We start from the raw sequence: 18,446 nt of genomic DNA on the forward strand, positions 1-18,446 counted from the left end.
ATTATAGGATTTTCAAAAATACGAAGGGCTTAATAGCTTATAAACCAGTTAATATATGAAATATCTTAGCCAAATTAAATGAGCATATAATCTTAGATATAATGTATGTTGGTGTTGAAAATGAGTTTAATCGGCTCAGGCATTACCTCAGCCCTCATATACCATATATGATGATTTTCGTTTTTCTATTGGACTTTATACCAAATACATGGGTCAAATTGTGTGTTATCTTAATAAAAAAAGCAATAAATTGCGAGAGTATAAAATGTTCAGTTGCACCCGAACTTAGCCTTTCCTTACTTGTTTTTTAGATAATTTTTTATTAATTTTACCCTCGATTATAATTTTATTGTAATAAACCCCATTAAATTTACTAATTACCCATATTAAGCTCTATTCTTCTTCTTCACCTGAACTGTTGTGGGCGGTCCACTCAGAGTAGTTTAATGGAATCATTTAGATTGAGTTTATTTGAATGTTGCAACAGGCTATTTGCCACAGTTTACATACATGCACACCTTCTCCGTGGCATAACAGTCGAACCAATAGCCATTTCTCCGCTTGAAATTCGAGAAACACATTTTCACGCTGTTTGACTCTTAAGAGACCGTAAACACCGCACCAAAAGCGCACATCGCCAACACGAATGTAGCTTAATGTGCCGAATACGCACACAAACACGCTCGATCAACAGAGCCAATGAAAGTTCTAATGAGAAGTTCTGCAGCTGCACACCGAGACACCGACGGCCAAGGTGTGGGCCATTGGTGGTGCAGCGACATTCCTTTAAGGTGCGCAAAACATGAATTCTAACGAGCAAAATTAAAAAATAACAATAAGCTGATGGTCGTATAAAAATAATATTGCAATAATAACAATAATTGCATGTAATTATTGGCATTAAAAAATATGGCAAGTTAACCGAAATGGACGCAGGCTCCAAAGTGAGCAACAGCAGTTGCTGGCAGCCGCTAGACGGCGAACGACAAACGGCGCGCCGCCTCGCCTGCTGTCCCTGGAGATTCCTTGGCAGGCGAGCGAGTGAATTCTCGACTTGCTTTGGTTGCTTTGGCAATAAAATGCAGCGAAGACACTACAAACGACCGCAGAGACAGCGAACACACAGTGGATGAGCGCATGTAAGTGTAAGCAGAAGAAAAATGTTATGTCTTTATGGCGGCTGGAGGCGGTGTAGGAGCAGAAGGTGAATGGGGTTGCACAAACTGTTTTATGGAAATAACAAAGAAAGGAAAGGAAGAGTTACTTCGGTATGGTAGAGCACCCTATTGAAGTGTTTTCAGGCGAAGCGAAAAATCTTCTTGGCTCAGGACCGAATGTTTCTTTTATAAAAATAGCATAATCCTTTAGAAGATCTCAAAACGTCATCCACCCAAAGTTCCATAAATACATGGTTGAGATCTCAGCAGCATAATCACTGAAGCCCACAGCTTGGCAGAGAGCAGAGTCAAGTTTGCGAACGCCTGGCGCGCGCAGAGCGCATGGCTCTAGGGTGAAATGCTGCATTGCTGCGTTGAGTGGCATAAAATGCGCTGAAATGAATTGCAGGCCAGTTTTGTGTTGTTGTTGCTGCGTTGCTACAGCTGCACCTATCGCTTGCCTTCGTTGTTGTTGTTGACTGCGTTGCAACTGCATTTTGGCTTGGCCTTTTGTGTGCGCAGGAGCAGCAGCGAAATCGAGGCAACAATAAAAGCAACACACGCAACGCCAGGAAGGCGAAGGCTACACTTTGTTGCGGGCAAAATACGAGTGCGCACAGACGGCGAGCAATAGCGAAGACAGCGAGCGCGAATACTGAGGCTTGTGATGCTGGTGCTGTTGTTGGCATTTTGGCCATTGAACTGTCGCACACCGCTTTCAAAGCGCGCTATGTGACTAAGTTGACTCGCGACTTGATGGCGTTGCGGCGGCAACAACAACATGTGTGTGTATTTGTAGGTATTTGTTGCTCTTGCTGCTGCTGCGACTGTTGTGTTGTTGCTGTTATCGCTGGGCGACTGTAAAATTACATTGCTTATGCTTTCGAATCTTGGCGGCCACCGTTCTGCGCTTGTTTATTTCCTTGACTTCAACTCTCTCTCTTCTCTCTCTCTCTCTCTCTCTCACTCTCTCAAGTTTCCTTTTTTGTTATTGTTGTTGTTTATCGCTGTTTTATTGCCGTCTTTTGTTGTCGATGAAAATTGTTATTAAAAAAATTGATAAGTATACAGCAGCAGCGACAGCAACAACAATTACAACAACAACAGCAACCAGCTGCAGCACTTTTTATTCAGAATTGTTTTTGCGCATTTTTGAGTGTTTTTGTTTTTAATTTTAGTAGTGGCCGGAATGTTTGCAAGTGTTGCACTGGAATGTGCGCGTGCGCATGCGCAAATGCTGTGCCATTACAGGCAACGTCCTTCCTTCCACCTTCCGCTTCTTTGTGGCCTGCTGCTTGTTGTTTGTGATTTCTGCTGTTTTGCTCTTCATTTTTTGTTTCTTGTTTTTTTTTTTTGCGTTGGATATTCGCAATCAATGCCGTTGCGGCTGTGGCAGCGACCTTTTCCACGTACTTGCGCAGCCGACACATATGACGAGCAACTTGAACGCATGGAATGTGTGTGCCTTATAAACACATGGGTGTTGCAGTTGAAAATAGTGCAGCATTTTGCAAATTGCTGTGAACTTAGAAGGTGCTATCTTCTTCTTCTTGACTGGCGTAGACACCGCTTACGCGGTTATAGCCGAGTCCACAATAGCGCGCCACCCGTCTCTCCTTCTGGCAGTTTGGCGCCAATTGGTTATACCAAGCGAAGCCAGGTCCCTCTCCACCTGGTCCTTCCATCGGAGTGGAGGTCTCCCTCTTCCTCGGCTTTCACAAGCGGGTACTGCATCGAATACTTTCAGAGCTGGAGCACTTTCATCCATTCGAACAACATGACCGTTCGCCGCTGTCTTTTTATTCGCTGGACTATGTCTATGTTGCCGAATACCACATACAGCTCATCGTTCCATCGTCTGCAGTATTCGTCGTTGCCAATGTTTAAGGGACTATAAATCTTCCGCAAAACCTTTCTCTCGAAAACTCTTAGTGCCGTCTCATCGGATGTTGACACCGTCCACGATTCTTCGCCATAGAGTAGGACCGGAATGATGAGAGACTTGTAGAGTTTGGTTTTTGTTCGTCGAGAGAGGACTTAACATTTCAATTGCCTACTCAGTCCATAGTAGCACCTGTTGGCAAGAGTGATTCTGCATTGGATTTCAAGGCTGATATTATTATCGGTGTTAATGCTGGTGCCAAAGGTATACGAAATTATCTACAACTTCAAAGTTATGACTGTCAACAGTGACGTGGAAGCCAAGACGCGAATGCGCTGACTGTTTGTTTGATGGCAGGAGATATTTCGTCTTGTCCTCGTTCACCACCGGACCCATTCGCTTCGCTTCCTTATCCAGTCTGGAAAAAGCAGAATTAACGGCGCGGGTGTTGTTTCCAATGATATCGATATCATCGGCGTATGCCAGTAGCTGTACACTCTTATAGAAAGAAGGTGCCATACAAGCTGACTTTATGCGGCCTAAAGGAACTTTTAATGTGGAGGATCATGTGAATTTGATAAAACATATTTATAACAACAATAAAACTCGCTGACTCAACTTTTTTTAGTGGAAATATCTTTGTTAGATACTCCATTTTTATCATCTAATAAAACTAGTAATTAAAACTTTACAGCTACAAATTTCTCTCAAAAATATCGATTTCACTTTTAATACCAAAAACGCACACCAAAACATGTTTAACAACATAAACACTAATATTTACTAGCGCTAATAGCTTAGAATTTAGCCAGAATTACGCATTTTTATGAGCACTTAAGCTTCGTCACTGCTCCCATCTAACTACCCACATAAGCACTCATAGCACTCATTATGCCACTGCGTTCTCCAAAAGACACTTGTGGTAATCTTTTACTGCATTTTCAGGAAGCAATTAAATTAAATCGTCATTAATGAAAGCACCAAACTCACCTACGAGTATCTAAACGACCGGTTAGTGACACGTCGGACGCGCCCCATATCAAGTACCTTTCTCGGTATCGCGACAATACGACGCGAGTGTCAGCGTTTATCGCGACGGGCGGACGACGGCCGACGCATCGATTGAGAATTCCAAAAATGTAGCCGTCATTTGTCACAAATTGTTGAGAGCAATATTCGGGCGATTGTCAAGCGAGTGACAGTTTGGAATTTCTCGAGAAAATTAGATAACAAAATATAGAAAGAAAACAACAATAATCACATTATTGCGCCTAATAAAGCTGAAATGCATGGCCATTTGACAGATGCACACAAACACACGTAGATAGTGAAGTGTAGAATGAATGAGACCTCTGCCGGCCAAACCGAATTGATGGTTATCTGATTGCTTCCTCAATCTCAACACAACATGCATTCCAAATTTACTGTTGTGGTGATTTGTTTTTTTTTATTATTATTATTTCTCTGCTTTCTTCTATTGCCTTTATTATTGAAAATCTCGTTGTTGTGCCTTTACCAAATCCTAAACATTTCTGCTATGATGGCCGTGGCAGAGGAAGGCACCGACGAACAATGGGCACGACTTGATTGATTTGGAGTCATTTGTTCTTTCGGTAAAATGCGGTTTTTGGTATCTCACACACATACACACACTTATAGCGAGCCAAAAACAACAACTCCAACTGTCTAAGGTCGCTGTTCTCGCATTGTCTGGCTGCAGGTACTTGTGAAGACACGGCGGTGGTGGTGTGGCAGTGTTGGAAAAGGTAGAAAGGTCGTCAACGTCATCGTCAGCCAACTGTTCTTTTATCGTCTTTATATAGACACCTTTACCGCAAGTTCTCTTCCTCCTCAGTCCTCAATAAATTCATCTTTTCTATTCCTGCCTTTTGTTGTTATTGTTGCTTATCATTTGGTGCCTTTTTTCTGTTTTTCGGTGTTGTGCGTGATTTTCATGCGGTTAGCGGTGTTGAGGTTGGGGTTGAGGAGCTCAGAATTAGTTATTGTTGTTTTTATATGTGAATTCTCATTCTCGTTGGGAAACGTGTTTATTGAAAAAATGCAATAAATGAAATTACACGCCTGTCACAACACAACAGAATCGCCGGTGTGCCTGCTGCCATCGCGGGCAATCGGGAGGCTTTGGTGTCGCGCATTGTTCATGAGGCTGGTGCTTAAGCACCTATTCATTGTGCGCAAGCATAAAAACTGTGTGCGCGTGTGTGAGGCGATCTAAATAATTGTGTTATGCATTCATGGAATGTGACGAATCATTGAGCGTTTCCAAGGAGACATTGAACCGTGCGCGCTTTCAATTATCAATTCATTGTTTTGCCTCCTATTTGAGTGCTGAGTATTTGTTGAAAAGTATTAAAAAACAATTTTTCATAATCACTAAAGAGGGGAGAGTTGTGTGTAAAGTAGAATATCCGCAGGATGTGCGTGAGTACAAAGAGTTTTTGGGTATAACAGATGGGCTAGCAGTGGTTATTTAAAGAGGTGTGAAAAATTATGCTTTCTTGTTGTTGTTATTATAATTTTTTGTTATAAATGTCAATGCAGCAATATCTTTTGTTACATTTCTATAATTGAAAATATTTGATTTAGAATGAGTTTGGTTAGCACCTTGCTAGGGAACTTATATCAGTTCAGTTAATTTTTGAAATAGACTAAATAGACTTTTAAATCCATGTATATCTTATAAAAATATATTTTTTTATTTTATTCGTATTTTTTACTATTTTTTTTTTAAATTTAATTCATAATAGTCATAGCTAACTTTTAAGGGGCACACCTAGTGTGAAATTTCAAAAAAATCAATTGTTTGTTTGTTTCATATTTTGGTAGATTACACCTTTAAAAGTAACATATTAAAATTTCAAATCGATATCTCAAATAGTCTTTGAGTTAAAGAGCAGCCGCTTGGTAACAGTGAAAACGATCATTTTATCTTTAAACGCGTTTTTCTCGAAACAACATTTTCCGAATTTGCTGCAATGATTACTCAAAAACAAATGATCACTATCGAATTTTTTTTACATGTTTTATATATAGTTCTCCATAAAATGACCTATCGATTTTTGATCTGATCAAAAAATCGAATTTTGACAAACCAAAAACAACCAAAATTTGGGGTAAATTTCGACTATTTTTTTTAAAACGCCGCCATATTGTCAATTTTTGATTTTTTTATAGACAATATTATCTAGTTTTTTTTTTAGATGTCATCCACGGAGAAGGCCGGAATCAGTGCAGCAGTGAAGGACCTTTTTTCGCGACTATAACTTAAGAAGTATTTAATTTTTTTCTTCAAAAATTTTACTGTTAATTCTTGAAACATGTATAAATATATTCTTAAAATTTTGAAATAATTGATAAAGTATTTTTTTTTTATATAACATGCCAAAAATCACCTGTTTTTTATGCCATTACACTAGGTTTGCCCCTTAATCACACAATTTCACTTTCAACAGATTTTGGTCTAATTTCATACTAACTTGATTTTTTTTATTTAATTTATTAACAAAATATATTAACACCAATTGCAAATTCGAAATATTTTTTCTATCTAAATTTATGCTCATTAACTGTTAAACGCAAGCCACATTATATAGTTCTTATGAAAAAATGATAGCCGAGCGATCCAAACACAAAGAGCAGATCACATAAAAGCCAAAAAACAGATAAAGACTGTGGATTAATACTGGTAGGGAGAGGGGTAGGGAGAGGGGTAGCCGAAGAATGACAAGTGCTATCTTAACACTGATATTCTAAAAGCTGAATGTTAATCGTAATACAAAAGCTAGAAGTATCAAATGTCAAATAGTTTTATGGTTGTTGTGAAACGAAAGAGAAATTACAAAAGATACGACAAATACGCCAAAATTAGAAGAACTATTTTTCACTGAATTTTATTAAAATATTCATAAAATATGTGTCACCAAAGCTTAACAGCCTATTTTTACCACAAATTCGGTGGCACATAGATTGCCATTTCAGCACATCATCATCATATATATTAACACCGCCGAAGAGCAGTATGATTGTAAACAAAATTTGGACTAAAGTGCTGCTGCTAACTAAATTACATTAATTTCAACAAAAAAAAAAATACAAAAATACAGCATAAATAAATATGTATGAACATCAATTTGCCATGCATTTACATTACATCCTGCTGTGTCAGATATACACACGCTGCTGGCGAGTAGAGGAAAGTGTTGCAAAAATATGCAAATTTGTTAGCTTACTGCGTAGCATTAGTCAAACGATTAATGATTGTTTGTCTGCAGATCACAATTTGACAAGAATTTACTGTTGCCCTAGACAAATAGCATATGTTTTGGATATCAGCCTCGGGGTAAAATATCAGGTTTTGCGCGGCACACACCAATGGCTGAGAGGTGAAAAGAATTTCGCGTGGTATTCATCAACGATCAAAGTTTTTCGCACAGGTTTGTGAAGTTTAGATATCATGAGTTACGATGCGTGTATATGTACGTCTGTACAATTCTACTTAACCTTAAATCTAATTAATAAAGCTTATTACATTCAGCTGATTATTTTCAATTTACATGATAATGTTGTAATATTACTTACCGTTAAACTTGAATTGTTTTCAGCTACGTGTGTAAATGTGGGGAGTACCCTCTGCGCAAATGTTTTGACGGAGCACCTCCTTCATTTCGAACTCTCACTACAGCAGATTATTTCCAGCAATATTCGCCGATATTCGCTTTATAAAAGACACATTAATGTAAACGCACACTTTTGTTCCGATCGGGAACCTCTAGTATTGTAAATATTTGTTGATTAAGCCTCACCGTCGCTTTTGGGTCGCTAGTTGACCACAAAAGGCCAGAGAACATTAGTGATTGCATTTCGTTGCGCATTTTATTGATACACACTTTTACTAACACAGATTTTAACTTTTCACCAATATTAATACAATGATGTAACTATTTCTGTTTTACAAATGGAATTTCACTGAATTTTCAACAATTAATAGAAAAATTGCTGAGCGGAAGAATGATTTGCGACAATGTCAAGCCGCTTCCGTGTTGACGTTTGACAAAACAAAATCTGCATCTACTGAATACGGCGACATCTGTGGTGCACTAGTAAAAAATAAGCTGGAAACACTTTTCAATACAGCAGATATCGAAATTTATTAGAAATATGTAACACCCTATAGTGCAGATATTCGAACAAAATGTCATTTTTTCGAAGTCACAGAGAACTGTCATTTTTTCGAATATATTTCCCTTCTCCGCACCCAGATCTTGAAAATAATCTATCTCGCATATCAAAACACAAAGGCAGAAAAATAGAAGATACGTAAAAACGGCTGATTACTGCTGCTTCTCCAAAAAACAACGTCGAGCACTCGCTAAATTTTCATTGATTTCGCAATTTAGTTGATAAAGTTATTCGAACGCGTACGGAAGTGAAAAAATATTCCCAAACGAACAAGTGACGATTGTAAACAAGCACTCAAAAAAACACTTTGGTGATTTTTCTTTTGCTACGAGTGAGTGCAAAAGAAAAAATCCCCAAACCCCACCTCAAGGCAAACACTCTTGCAGTGCATTGAGATGCAGAGTTACGGTGGAGCAACAGCGTCAGCTGCTCCCCAACAACTACCCATACAAGAACAGCCCCAACCAAATCTCTATGACGCAACGCTGCGTAACAGCAACGTAGATCAGCAGCTAGACCATGTTACAGGCGCTGCTGGTGGAGTGAGTAGGGGTGAAAATAGCAGCGGTGAAAATTCGCGTTGTGAAAGTGATGATGAATATCACAGAAATCAGCCAAGGTCAACGGCGGCGACAGTTGGTGGCATAAATATCGAAAATGAGCGACCAAATGTTTTCGCGCCTTCCACAACACAATACGGTGGTGCTGAACAGAATGGCAGTGAACAACCTTCAGGCTCCAACAACGCGGAAGGTGCTTCGCCAATGGCCGCTTACAACGAGGAGAGAATGCGTAGAAAATTGCAATTCTTTTTCATGAATCCGATCGAGAAGTGGCATGCACGTCGCAAGTTCCCGTACAAATTCGTAGTACAGGTGAGTCAATTTCGTTTATGCTACTTTGTTGTAAAAAGCTAAAAGTTTTAATTAAGTCAAGAGTGCGTATCCGTGTTGAGTAATAAGCATGGAAGTGAAAATGGTAACAAAATGCTTTTTTTAATTGAAAAACAGTGCACGAGCAACGAAAATGCTATTCTTAAGCAGTAATAAGCACAATCACAGTAATTCCTTACAAATAATTTGTAAAAAAAACACCCCCTTAAATAATAGCTAATATGCTTTCAAATAAATATCCCCTATATTGATTGAGTCATTTGTATATTAATTAATACATTATTAAATGTTACATTGAAGTTAATACATCATGAGTTTGCTTTCACTTTTGTATACATATTTGTACGCAGGAAATGCTTATCGAATATGCGTATAAAATTTGTACTAATTGATAAATATTTCGTTGCTGGGTTTACAAAAAAGCTCACTAAACTAAAACGAAGAATTCATTGTGTACAAAAAAAAATGTAAAATAGCTTGATGAAGATAACAAAAACCCTTTCGATATGCTTGCATTCTATTGTTAAACGTTTTTTCCCATATTCCGTCAACCATTGCTGCTGCTGATTACTAGTTAAAGACTCTTGTACCAACGCTCATTCATACATATTTTTAACAAAATACTCAGCGTTTAATTTTAATATTTCAATGCGCATACAATAATATTTTTATTTTTTTCTTTCGGTTTATTGACACGATGTGTAAATATGTATACACTGCACTCGTTAATTGCTTTCTTGTTGCCCTTGTTCTATTAAAACGCTTGCTTGCAGTACATGCACAATAAAAATAAGTCTGGATTACTGGTGTGACTTCATGCGCTCCACACACCTTGCAAAGTGGAACTTTTCCCTAAATACAATCACATTGTTCAATTGTCGTCATGTAATTATTTGTGCGGCTGCAAATGCGATGTGATAATAAAACAAGCGCTTAAAGCATCACTTTGTCTCAATATGCATATCAACAAACAAATTTACAAATGATTACATGGAGGTACATACATACATTTAAATGTTCGTATGTATGTACAGAAATTATATAAACATGTTCATACGTTCGCTGAATGCAAATGATGACACAAGCAATACAACACAAAATTTTTGAACTGCAAGTTGTACAAGCTTGTAAATTATACGTATGTATGTATGTATGTATCTAAATTCATTGTGAAAACAAGCCGTTCAATGCAACTGAAACCAACAGTCTCGCTTTTGGTTTGCAAATTAGTTTGAAAAGCGCTTTTTATTTGCTGCGTGAAGGTAATTGATAAGGGAAAATAGTATTTTTTAAACGAAAGAGCACGAAACTGATGACAAGATATACGCCTACAATTATTGCAAAGCTACATGCAAATGAAAAATGCAAAAAAATAAAAATATTAAACATAAACATAACCTATTAGCTAAAAAAAGTGTTCCACAAATCTGTATTTTTATGTTTATTTCAATAATTTATTTCAATATTCCCTGTTTTAGTTGGAATAACAATCCGGCTCCTTTACGGTTTCTTAGAACCAACTGAGTTGGGGTCATCTTTTTCCGTAGAATCCCTCGATAAGATAATACGTTTCAAATAATATTTTTTTTTAGTTTTCACAAATTTTTCAATTACAAATTTTCGGTCTAGCACTGCGCGACTGTGCTAAATGAATTTGTCAGCTCATGAATAATCAACCCATTTAAATACGTTAATAATTTTAGTAAACACTAAATAATGCTAAGCATTTATGTACATACATGTGTCTGCTTAAGCTTGAGCTAAATAATTTGCACCTGTGAATGACTCAGCGTTAGCGCTGCTTACATACATACATACGTACATAATTTTTAACATGTAAAAACTTGTTAAACAAATTGCAGTCGAACAACAACAGAGTATTATATGCGTTTTCTAGGCTTTTTCCAGCAAATTAACTAATTAACCTCGAAGCAATCTCGAAACTATTTGTACCAACTAAATAAGTGATCACTGTTTAATGCCATGTGATGCATACGGAGCCCATATATTCAAGAAAGTATTAAGTCTTATCAAATTGTAAATATGTAATCTAAAAATATGAGCAAATATTTATATCACTTCTAATCTAAATGACTTTTAAGCATGCGACGCAGGCAATGGCGATCGCAAACGTGAACTGTATGCAGAGTCTGTTTCGTTCATTATCTTTCTGAGTCAAATGCGACTAAATGCTAGCGTACAACCCACTACAAGGCGAACTGAAATGCATGTATGTCTGTCTACAAAAGCGATTGCGGTCACATTTTGTTTTTCTTTCGTTAGTAAATGTGTTTGTGCACAGAATTTTCGTTGTTTTGCTGGTCAGCGCTGAATTTCTACAAAAATAATGTCTCGCATTAAAAGTAGACTTTTTACAAAGAGCTTAAGTTTGGGTTTATGTACATAATTTAACAGTTACATGCGCATTTTGCTTATCTTTAGCTCTTCTATTTATTTATTGTCAACTAACAAGTACTTCATTAAACTTTGGGGTCGGCTTTAGTATACCGTCCCACGATTTCGGGGTTAAAATGGATATGGGCGGATAGAGGAGGATCTCCAGATCACGAATATATATAATTATTGCCGCCGCAAACTTATAGTTTCTGAGTTATTTGCAATTTAAGATTTAAAATTAACAATTTTTAACTCGTTATTTCTCACTGTATATTGAATTTTCCACATATATTTTGCACTTTAAATATATTTACACTTCACACATTTGTTTATAAATATTTATTTTTAACTAATTATATTAAAATATGCTGTAAATAAGTATTTTACTTTTTGCACAATTTTGTTTATTTTTACAATAAAAAAGGGTTGCATTCTGACACAAAATAGGTGTTACCATATCACATATTTTGTAAACGAATTATAAGAATCACAATAATGAAAAAGAAAGATTATACCCCAAATACAATAAACATAATGCATGTAATGTGTAATGTAAATTATTTTATTATTTCCCATATTTTGATAATATCCGGTGTTGGTTCGACCAGGGTTATTTTTTTGAAGCGCGGCCGAAGGCCGCCTCTGCAGAAAGTAGTTCTACGCGGAAGAACTTGTTATTCCACCTCTTTGATAACTCCCGGTGTTGGCTCGACCAGGGTTATTTTTTTGAAGCGCGGCCGAAGGCCGCCTCTGCAGAAAGTAGTTCTACGCGGAAGAACTTGTTATTCCACCTCTTTGATAATCCCCGGTGTTGGCTCGACCAGGGTTATTTTTTTGAAGTACTTATAAATTTTGAAACCTTGGTATTTTTTGTAGTTAGAATGTTTACTTAATAACTATTTATTGGGTATTTGTTTTCTTCATTTTGGGAATTTTATTCATTTTGATTATTTTTAATCGATGCATGTGGCAACACTTATGTTCTGTCATTTTGCAACCGTTTTGTTATTTTACAAATAAACAGAATTGTGCATAAAATTAAATGTTTATTTACAGCAAATTTTGATATAATTTGTTAAAAATAAATATGTAGAAACAAATTAATGAAGTGTAAATATATTTAAAGTGCAAAATATATGTGAACAATTCAATATACAGTGAGAAATAACGTGTTGAAAATTGTTAATTTTAAATCTTAAATTGCAAATAACTCAGAAACTATAAGTTTGCGGCGGCAATAATTATATATATTCGTGATCTGGAGATCCCCCTCTATCCGCCCATATCTATTTTAACCCCGAAATCGTGGGACGGTATACTAAAGTTTTCCCAAACTTTGTTTGGCAGTCAGACAATAGTCTCAGGGTTTATGTTAACTAATTAGTTAAATAAAATGCTTTCATCGTTATTTTTAGCGAATTACTAACATGCACCCGCTTGTATGAATATGTACGCATATGAATCATCATAATTGGAAATAAATATAATTAATTTCAGTTTAACAATCAGATATTTTATATTATCTTCGCTGTACTCCAAGTAATTTTCCCTAAAAATGTATTGCAGATAGTTTCAATTACTTGCAGGTAATTTTCCAATGCCTTAAATATTTTAAATTAATATAGATAATGTATCATAGTTGGTATTACGACTCGATATAATCGAATTTATGTCTTTTCGATTGAGATATATGAATTTTGTTTATGTTTATAACCTAGAAACCATAAATTAAATAAATACATTCATGCATTTATGTTTATTTATACTTCATTGGTTTATTTTTAATTTTTTTTTTTTCAACGATCGCATTTATTATTGACGACACAGCCATTTGTCATCGATGCCAGTTTATCTAAAGCTTAAGTAATTAAAAGCCAAATTGCTGGAAAATCGTATTGTATTTGATATAGTGGATAGTAGGGCATAAGTCATGATATATGTTTCCTAAATTTTGATGTCATTTTGTCTTTTCCTGAAATTATACGATTTTTCGATTAAAATATTTGATTTATTTGTATTAATTTTCAATATTTTATTTATAGGTACTATGTACATGTTATGACTTTAGTATATTTATGGATCCAACAAACATTAGCGAATTATTCATTCCGAATGTCGTAGGTGTCACACAAATTATTTGCGTTCACAGTGATGCATTCATACATAAAAATCACATATGCATATGTACATACATACACACATATATATAATTTTTTAGAAACAAGGCAATTAAACGATTTAATTGAATGAAAAGTGTTCACAGATCAATTAAATGAGCTGAAAATCCGTCTCATACGATACCTTAGACCTCCATATACTCACTTTACGAATAGTGAACAAAAAATTTATGAATCCATTTTTGATGTTTTTTTTTTTAATGTCTTTAAGAACTTCAATGACGTCAGACTATCAAGTCGCCAAGTCTGTCTTTCAAATAATAATAATATAAGTGTTATTAATAAACTTTTCCCTTATCCCTTTCAGGTGGTGAAGATCATCTTGGTGACGATGCAGCTGTGTCTGTTCGCGCATTCGCGCTACAATCACATCAACTACACCTGGGATAATCGCATCGCCTTCTCGCATCTCTTTCTGCGCGGTTGGGACTCTTCGCGCGAAGTGGAGTCCTATCCACCGTCGGTGGGTCCGTTCGCGTTGTATGAGAAATCCGATTTCTATGACACCATTGACTATGCGGTGCGCGGTTATGCCAATATCAGTCGCTCCATCGGCCCGTACGATTATCCGACCGAAAACAATGAGATGGCGCCGCTGCATCTCTGCCTCTACAACTACCGTGAGGGCACCATATTCGGCTTCAATGAGTCGTACATCTTCAATCCCGACATAACCGAGTTCTGTTTGTACTTGCCGCCGAATGTGACGACGATCGGCGTGCAGGCCTACCTCAAGCAGAACGGCGTTGAGGTGAGCTTTTCGTCGCTGGTGAAAGCGTCGCTGGTGTTTGCCATTAAAACGGTGAATTTCAAGGCGTATGGTGGTCCGCTGTCGGCGCCCGATTGTTTCAAGTTCGACGTGACGATTTTCTTCGACAATCGCGATCACGATGGCCAAATGTTGCTGTCGCTCGATGCGGATGCGCAGCGTTTGCGCTGCAGAGGTGATGTTGAATTCATTTCGAGCGCGGAATTCGATGCGGCCTTGCGTAGCATGTTGAATATACTGGTGTTGTTGGTGTGCCTGCTGTCGTTCGCGCTGTGCTCGCGTGCGCTCTATCGGGCCTATTTGCTGCGCTGCCAGACGGTGAGATTTTTCCGCATGCAGTTCAACAAGGAGCTGAGCTTCGAGGGGCGCATGGAGTTTGTAAACTTTTGGTGAGTGCCCCGTGTGGCAAGTAAATAAGCGCTCGTAATAATTTCTTTTGTTTCCAGGTATGTGATGATCATTATCAACGATTTGCTGCTCATAATCGGTTCGTCACTGAAAGAGCAGATCGAACGGAAATTCCTTGTCGTTGATCAGTGGGACACCTGTTCGCTCTTTCTGGGCGTGGGCAATCTACTTGTGTGGTTCGGCGTGTTGCGCTACCTGGGCTTCTTCAAGACCTACAACGTGGTCATACTGACGTTGAAGCGTGCCGCGCCCAAGATACTGCGCTTCCTACTCGCAGCGCTGCTCATCTACGCCGGCTTCACCTTCTGCGGCTGGCTTATACTCGGTCCATACCACATGAAGTTCCGTTCGCTTGCCACAACCTCGGAGTGTCTGTTCTCGTTAATTAACGGTGACGATATGTTCGCCACCTTCGCTACGCTCTCGTCCAAGGCCGATTGGCTGTGGTGGTTCTGTCAAATCTACCTGTACTCCTTCATCTCGCTGTACATCTACGTCGTGCTGTCGCTGTTCATCTCGGTCATCATGGATGCCTACGATACGATCAAGTGTTATTATCGTGATGGTTTCCCGATATCGGATCTGAAGGCGTTCGTGGGCACGCGCACCGAGGAGGACCTCACATCAGGTGTGTTCATGAATAGCATGGATGACTTTGATGGCAACGGTGTGCTGGAAGTGCTACGCCAAGTCTGTTGTTGCGGCCGTTGTCGGGTGGGTGGCGGCAGTGCTGGTGGCAGCAACGGCGCCTCAGGGTACACCAGTTTAACGAGTATTATCAAGTGATTGAATGTTAATGATGATATTGATGATATACACTGAATTCAAACTGTACTGACGAATGCGACGAACGAACGAAGAACTGTATAAACGAACGCTGACGCTGACGCTTGGTATGTGCCGTAACGCCAACGCTGCTGAGCTGCTACATATATTCGCAGGCATTTTTGAGCGCATGCATTGATCTGATTGTGTATTATTATTATTTTTACTGATATTTTAGTTGTCTAGTATATTCTTTTCTTTTTGTTAATATCGTTTAGTTGAATGTCTAATATTTGCTTATACAAAAGTTATTTTTTTACAAAATACCATTGAAGGCAACTGCATTTGCAGCTGGGCTTTCATACAAGTATGTGTCTCATACGCGTTACATTTGCATCGATTTCGTAAATTCGCATTTCTAATCTTTGTGGCATGTCATTAAATCCGAAACAAGTTTCTTAAGTGTAAAAGAAAGCTTTGTCGAACACGTTTGTTAATATGTTAGCATATACATATATATATATTTGTAAGTATAATGTCAGGGACTAAAGTATATGAGGTTAGGTGTCTTAAAATTAGAAAACAGTAAGCATAACAACAATACAATAAACTACATTTAGCTTGCTTCAAATCAATCGATGTCGTCTTAAAGCTTCTAAATAGTATACTATGTTGCCATGTAGACTTACAAAAATGCTTGCTAAATACACTATATGACTGTTGCTAGTTTTAGTCCTTGAAAATAATAAAAGTCTTTTTACTGCAAAAGTTACATGTAAATTTTTAAAACCAAAGAATGTATTTTTTGTGTCTCCATTATTAGCCAGAAAATAAGCGTAGATACATTTTCTAAAACAATTTATTATTATAGTTAAGATTAGTGGTGGTTAAACGCCTAAAAGTATACATTAGACTGTGTATTTCATATGTGAAAAGTTGACGATATTGAAAAACGCTGACAATAATTCAACACAGGCAAAGTTGTACGCAACTAGTTATGATATTAGAGCACGCATATGCAGGGTTGTTATATATATTTTTGATAAAATAAATTGACTATAAGCCTAAAGTGCTGTAATGTGGAAGCACGCTTTTAGGAGGAAATAAAAATAATTTCTACCCAAAAAATATAAAATTTTTCAAGGAGGTAAAGAAATGTCCATATTAACACATTATTTATTGAAATTTTCTGAAACAGAAATCCTTTTCTGAAGCGTTTGAGCATTTCTCTTTCAAATAGTCTCTAAAATTATTCGCTCTTTCACTCATTCTATTGCTTAAGCATTTGCTCTTTTAATTATATGCATCCTTAAGCATTTTTGCCACCAGAAGAAACTCTTAATTAAACTCATATTCTTTCAAATTAACTCAAACGCATTTGCATATTTACTTAGAACTTCTAAGCGCTGTAAAAGCTTATCACATTTTTGTTGTTATCATCATCTACATCTTCATACAACAATAAATGACAAATCTTGAGAATTCTAAATTACCACACACCAACTAAATAACTGCATTTTAGTGCACTCTATAGTATTCTACTAGTTTTAGTGCTTCTGCAACTGATGTGTATTTCATGTAAAAGTACCGTTATATAAATAAAATGCTATAGTCAAATAAAGTAGAGATTTTTTCAGTGGTAACTTAAATATATTTTCTCTTACCTTTTCTTTATATTTTCCTCTCTTCTTTTTTTTTTTTTTTGTTTTTCTTTCTTTCCACTTTCTACAGTTGTGTTTATGAGACGCGCGTCTGATGAATGTTTTTTGGTTATGAAATAAACGAAAATCTGTCCACGAGTTGTAAAATGTGTATAAAGACCTCTAGTATTAAGTATTGACATGTTATTGAGTGCGTACTTTATATATATACATACAGCTATGTACATACATATATACACAATAAAGTTACATTGTACATTAAAATATATTTGTTCGAGTATTGCTTGACTTTTAGTGGTAGCTATGGAATTTAAAATGATTGAAGACAACTGCCAGTGTGGTGTAGATGCTGTCATCTGTCATCATCTTTACATGACAGACATTACACATTTTGTTGCATATCCCTAGGCGCATACCAAATTTCTTCGGAGGTCAATAATGTTCTTCTATAGTTTTCTAACTCAGTTGCTGATGTTTTGAGATTACACTGCTGTCATAAATCGGTTCTCTAGTGCGCTCAATTGAAGTTCGGTACTTAAAGGAGGCGACATTAACCGTTTAGAAATTTCTATTTTTTTTTTTTGCATTAGAAATATTTGGCACTCAAGTATGTTCAAAGCCACCAAAGTCAGAACGAAAACAAAAGAAAAACCAACAATTCTCAATGCAAGATCTCAGCAAGATTTCTTCACTTTTATTCATTTTCTTTTTTTTTAATATATTTATTTATTTATTTTGTTTTTTACTGTAATTTAAATTAATTATTTTTAATATGGCAATTAATGTTTTTATTTTTGCTTTTTTTGCTGCTTTAACATGAATTTATTTATATATTTTAAATTATTAACTAGTAAAACTCACTTTGTTTGCTGCTGTGCACTTTACATACACACACACATATATATGCAATATATAATAGAGTTTTCTTTTTCGCTATTGTTAATTCACATTATTAAATATTTGTAGGTAGTTCGTTTGTATGTTTTTTTTTGTTTTTTGTTACACAACTTCAATTTTTTTATTTTTTTTATAATAAAATTTTTTTTTATTTTTTTATAATAAAATTTTTTTATTTTTATATTTTTAATTAAATTTTTTTTATTTAATTTATTTGTTTTTTATTTAAATTATGTGTTTT

General features: G+C 36.5%; 2 protein-coding genes across 2 annotated transcripts in view; one reads left to right on the forward strand and one right to left on the reverse strand.

Moving 5' to 3' along the window:
* The window catches only part of Abtb2_0 (ankyrin repeat and BTB/POZ domain-containing protein 2), a 90,726-nt gene extending 82,428 nt beyond the window's left edge, over positions 1 to 8,298 (reverse strand). The window contains exon 1 of the mRNA XM_054228466.1: positions 7,639 to 8,298. The gene's annotated coding sequence lies outside the window, so the exon portion shown is untranslated. The remainder of the gene's footprint in view (positions 1 to 7,638) is intronic.
* A 62-nt stretch (positions 8,299 to 8,360) lies between these two features.
* Positions 8,361 to 17,576, forward strand: LOC105215716 (mucolipin-3). Its single transcript, XM_011189817.3, has 3 exons — positions 8,361 to 9,113; positions 14,013 to 14,863; positions 14,921 to 17,576. The coding sequence occupies exons 1-3, from the start codon at positions 8,634 to 8,636 to the stop codon at positions 15,666 to 15,668; spliced, it is 2,079 nt and encodes a 692-aa protein (XP_011188119.1). The 5' UTR covers positions 8,361 to 8,633; the 3' UTR covers positions 15,669 to 17,576.
* Positions 17,577 to 18,446: the final 870 nt, after the last annotated feature.

The sequence above is a fragment of the Zeugodacus cucurbitae genome, chromosome 4, assembly GCF_028554725.1.
Source record: "Zeugodacus cucurbitae isolate PBARC_wt_2022May chromosome 4, idZeuCucr1.2, whole genome shotgun sequence".
Lineage (NCBI taxonomy): Eukaryota > Metazoa > Arthropoda > Insecta > Diptera > Tephritidae > Zeugodacus > Zeugodacus cucurbitae.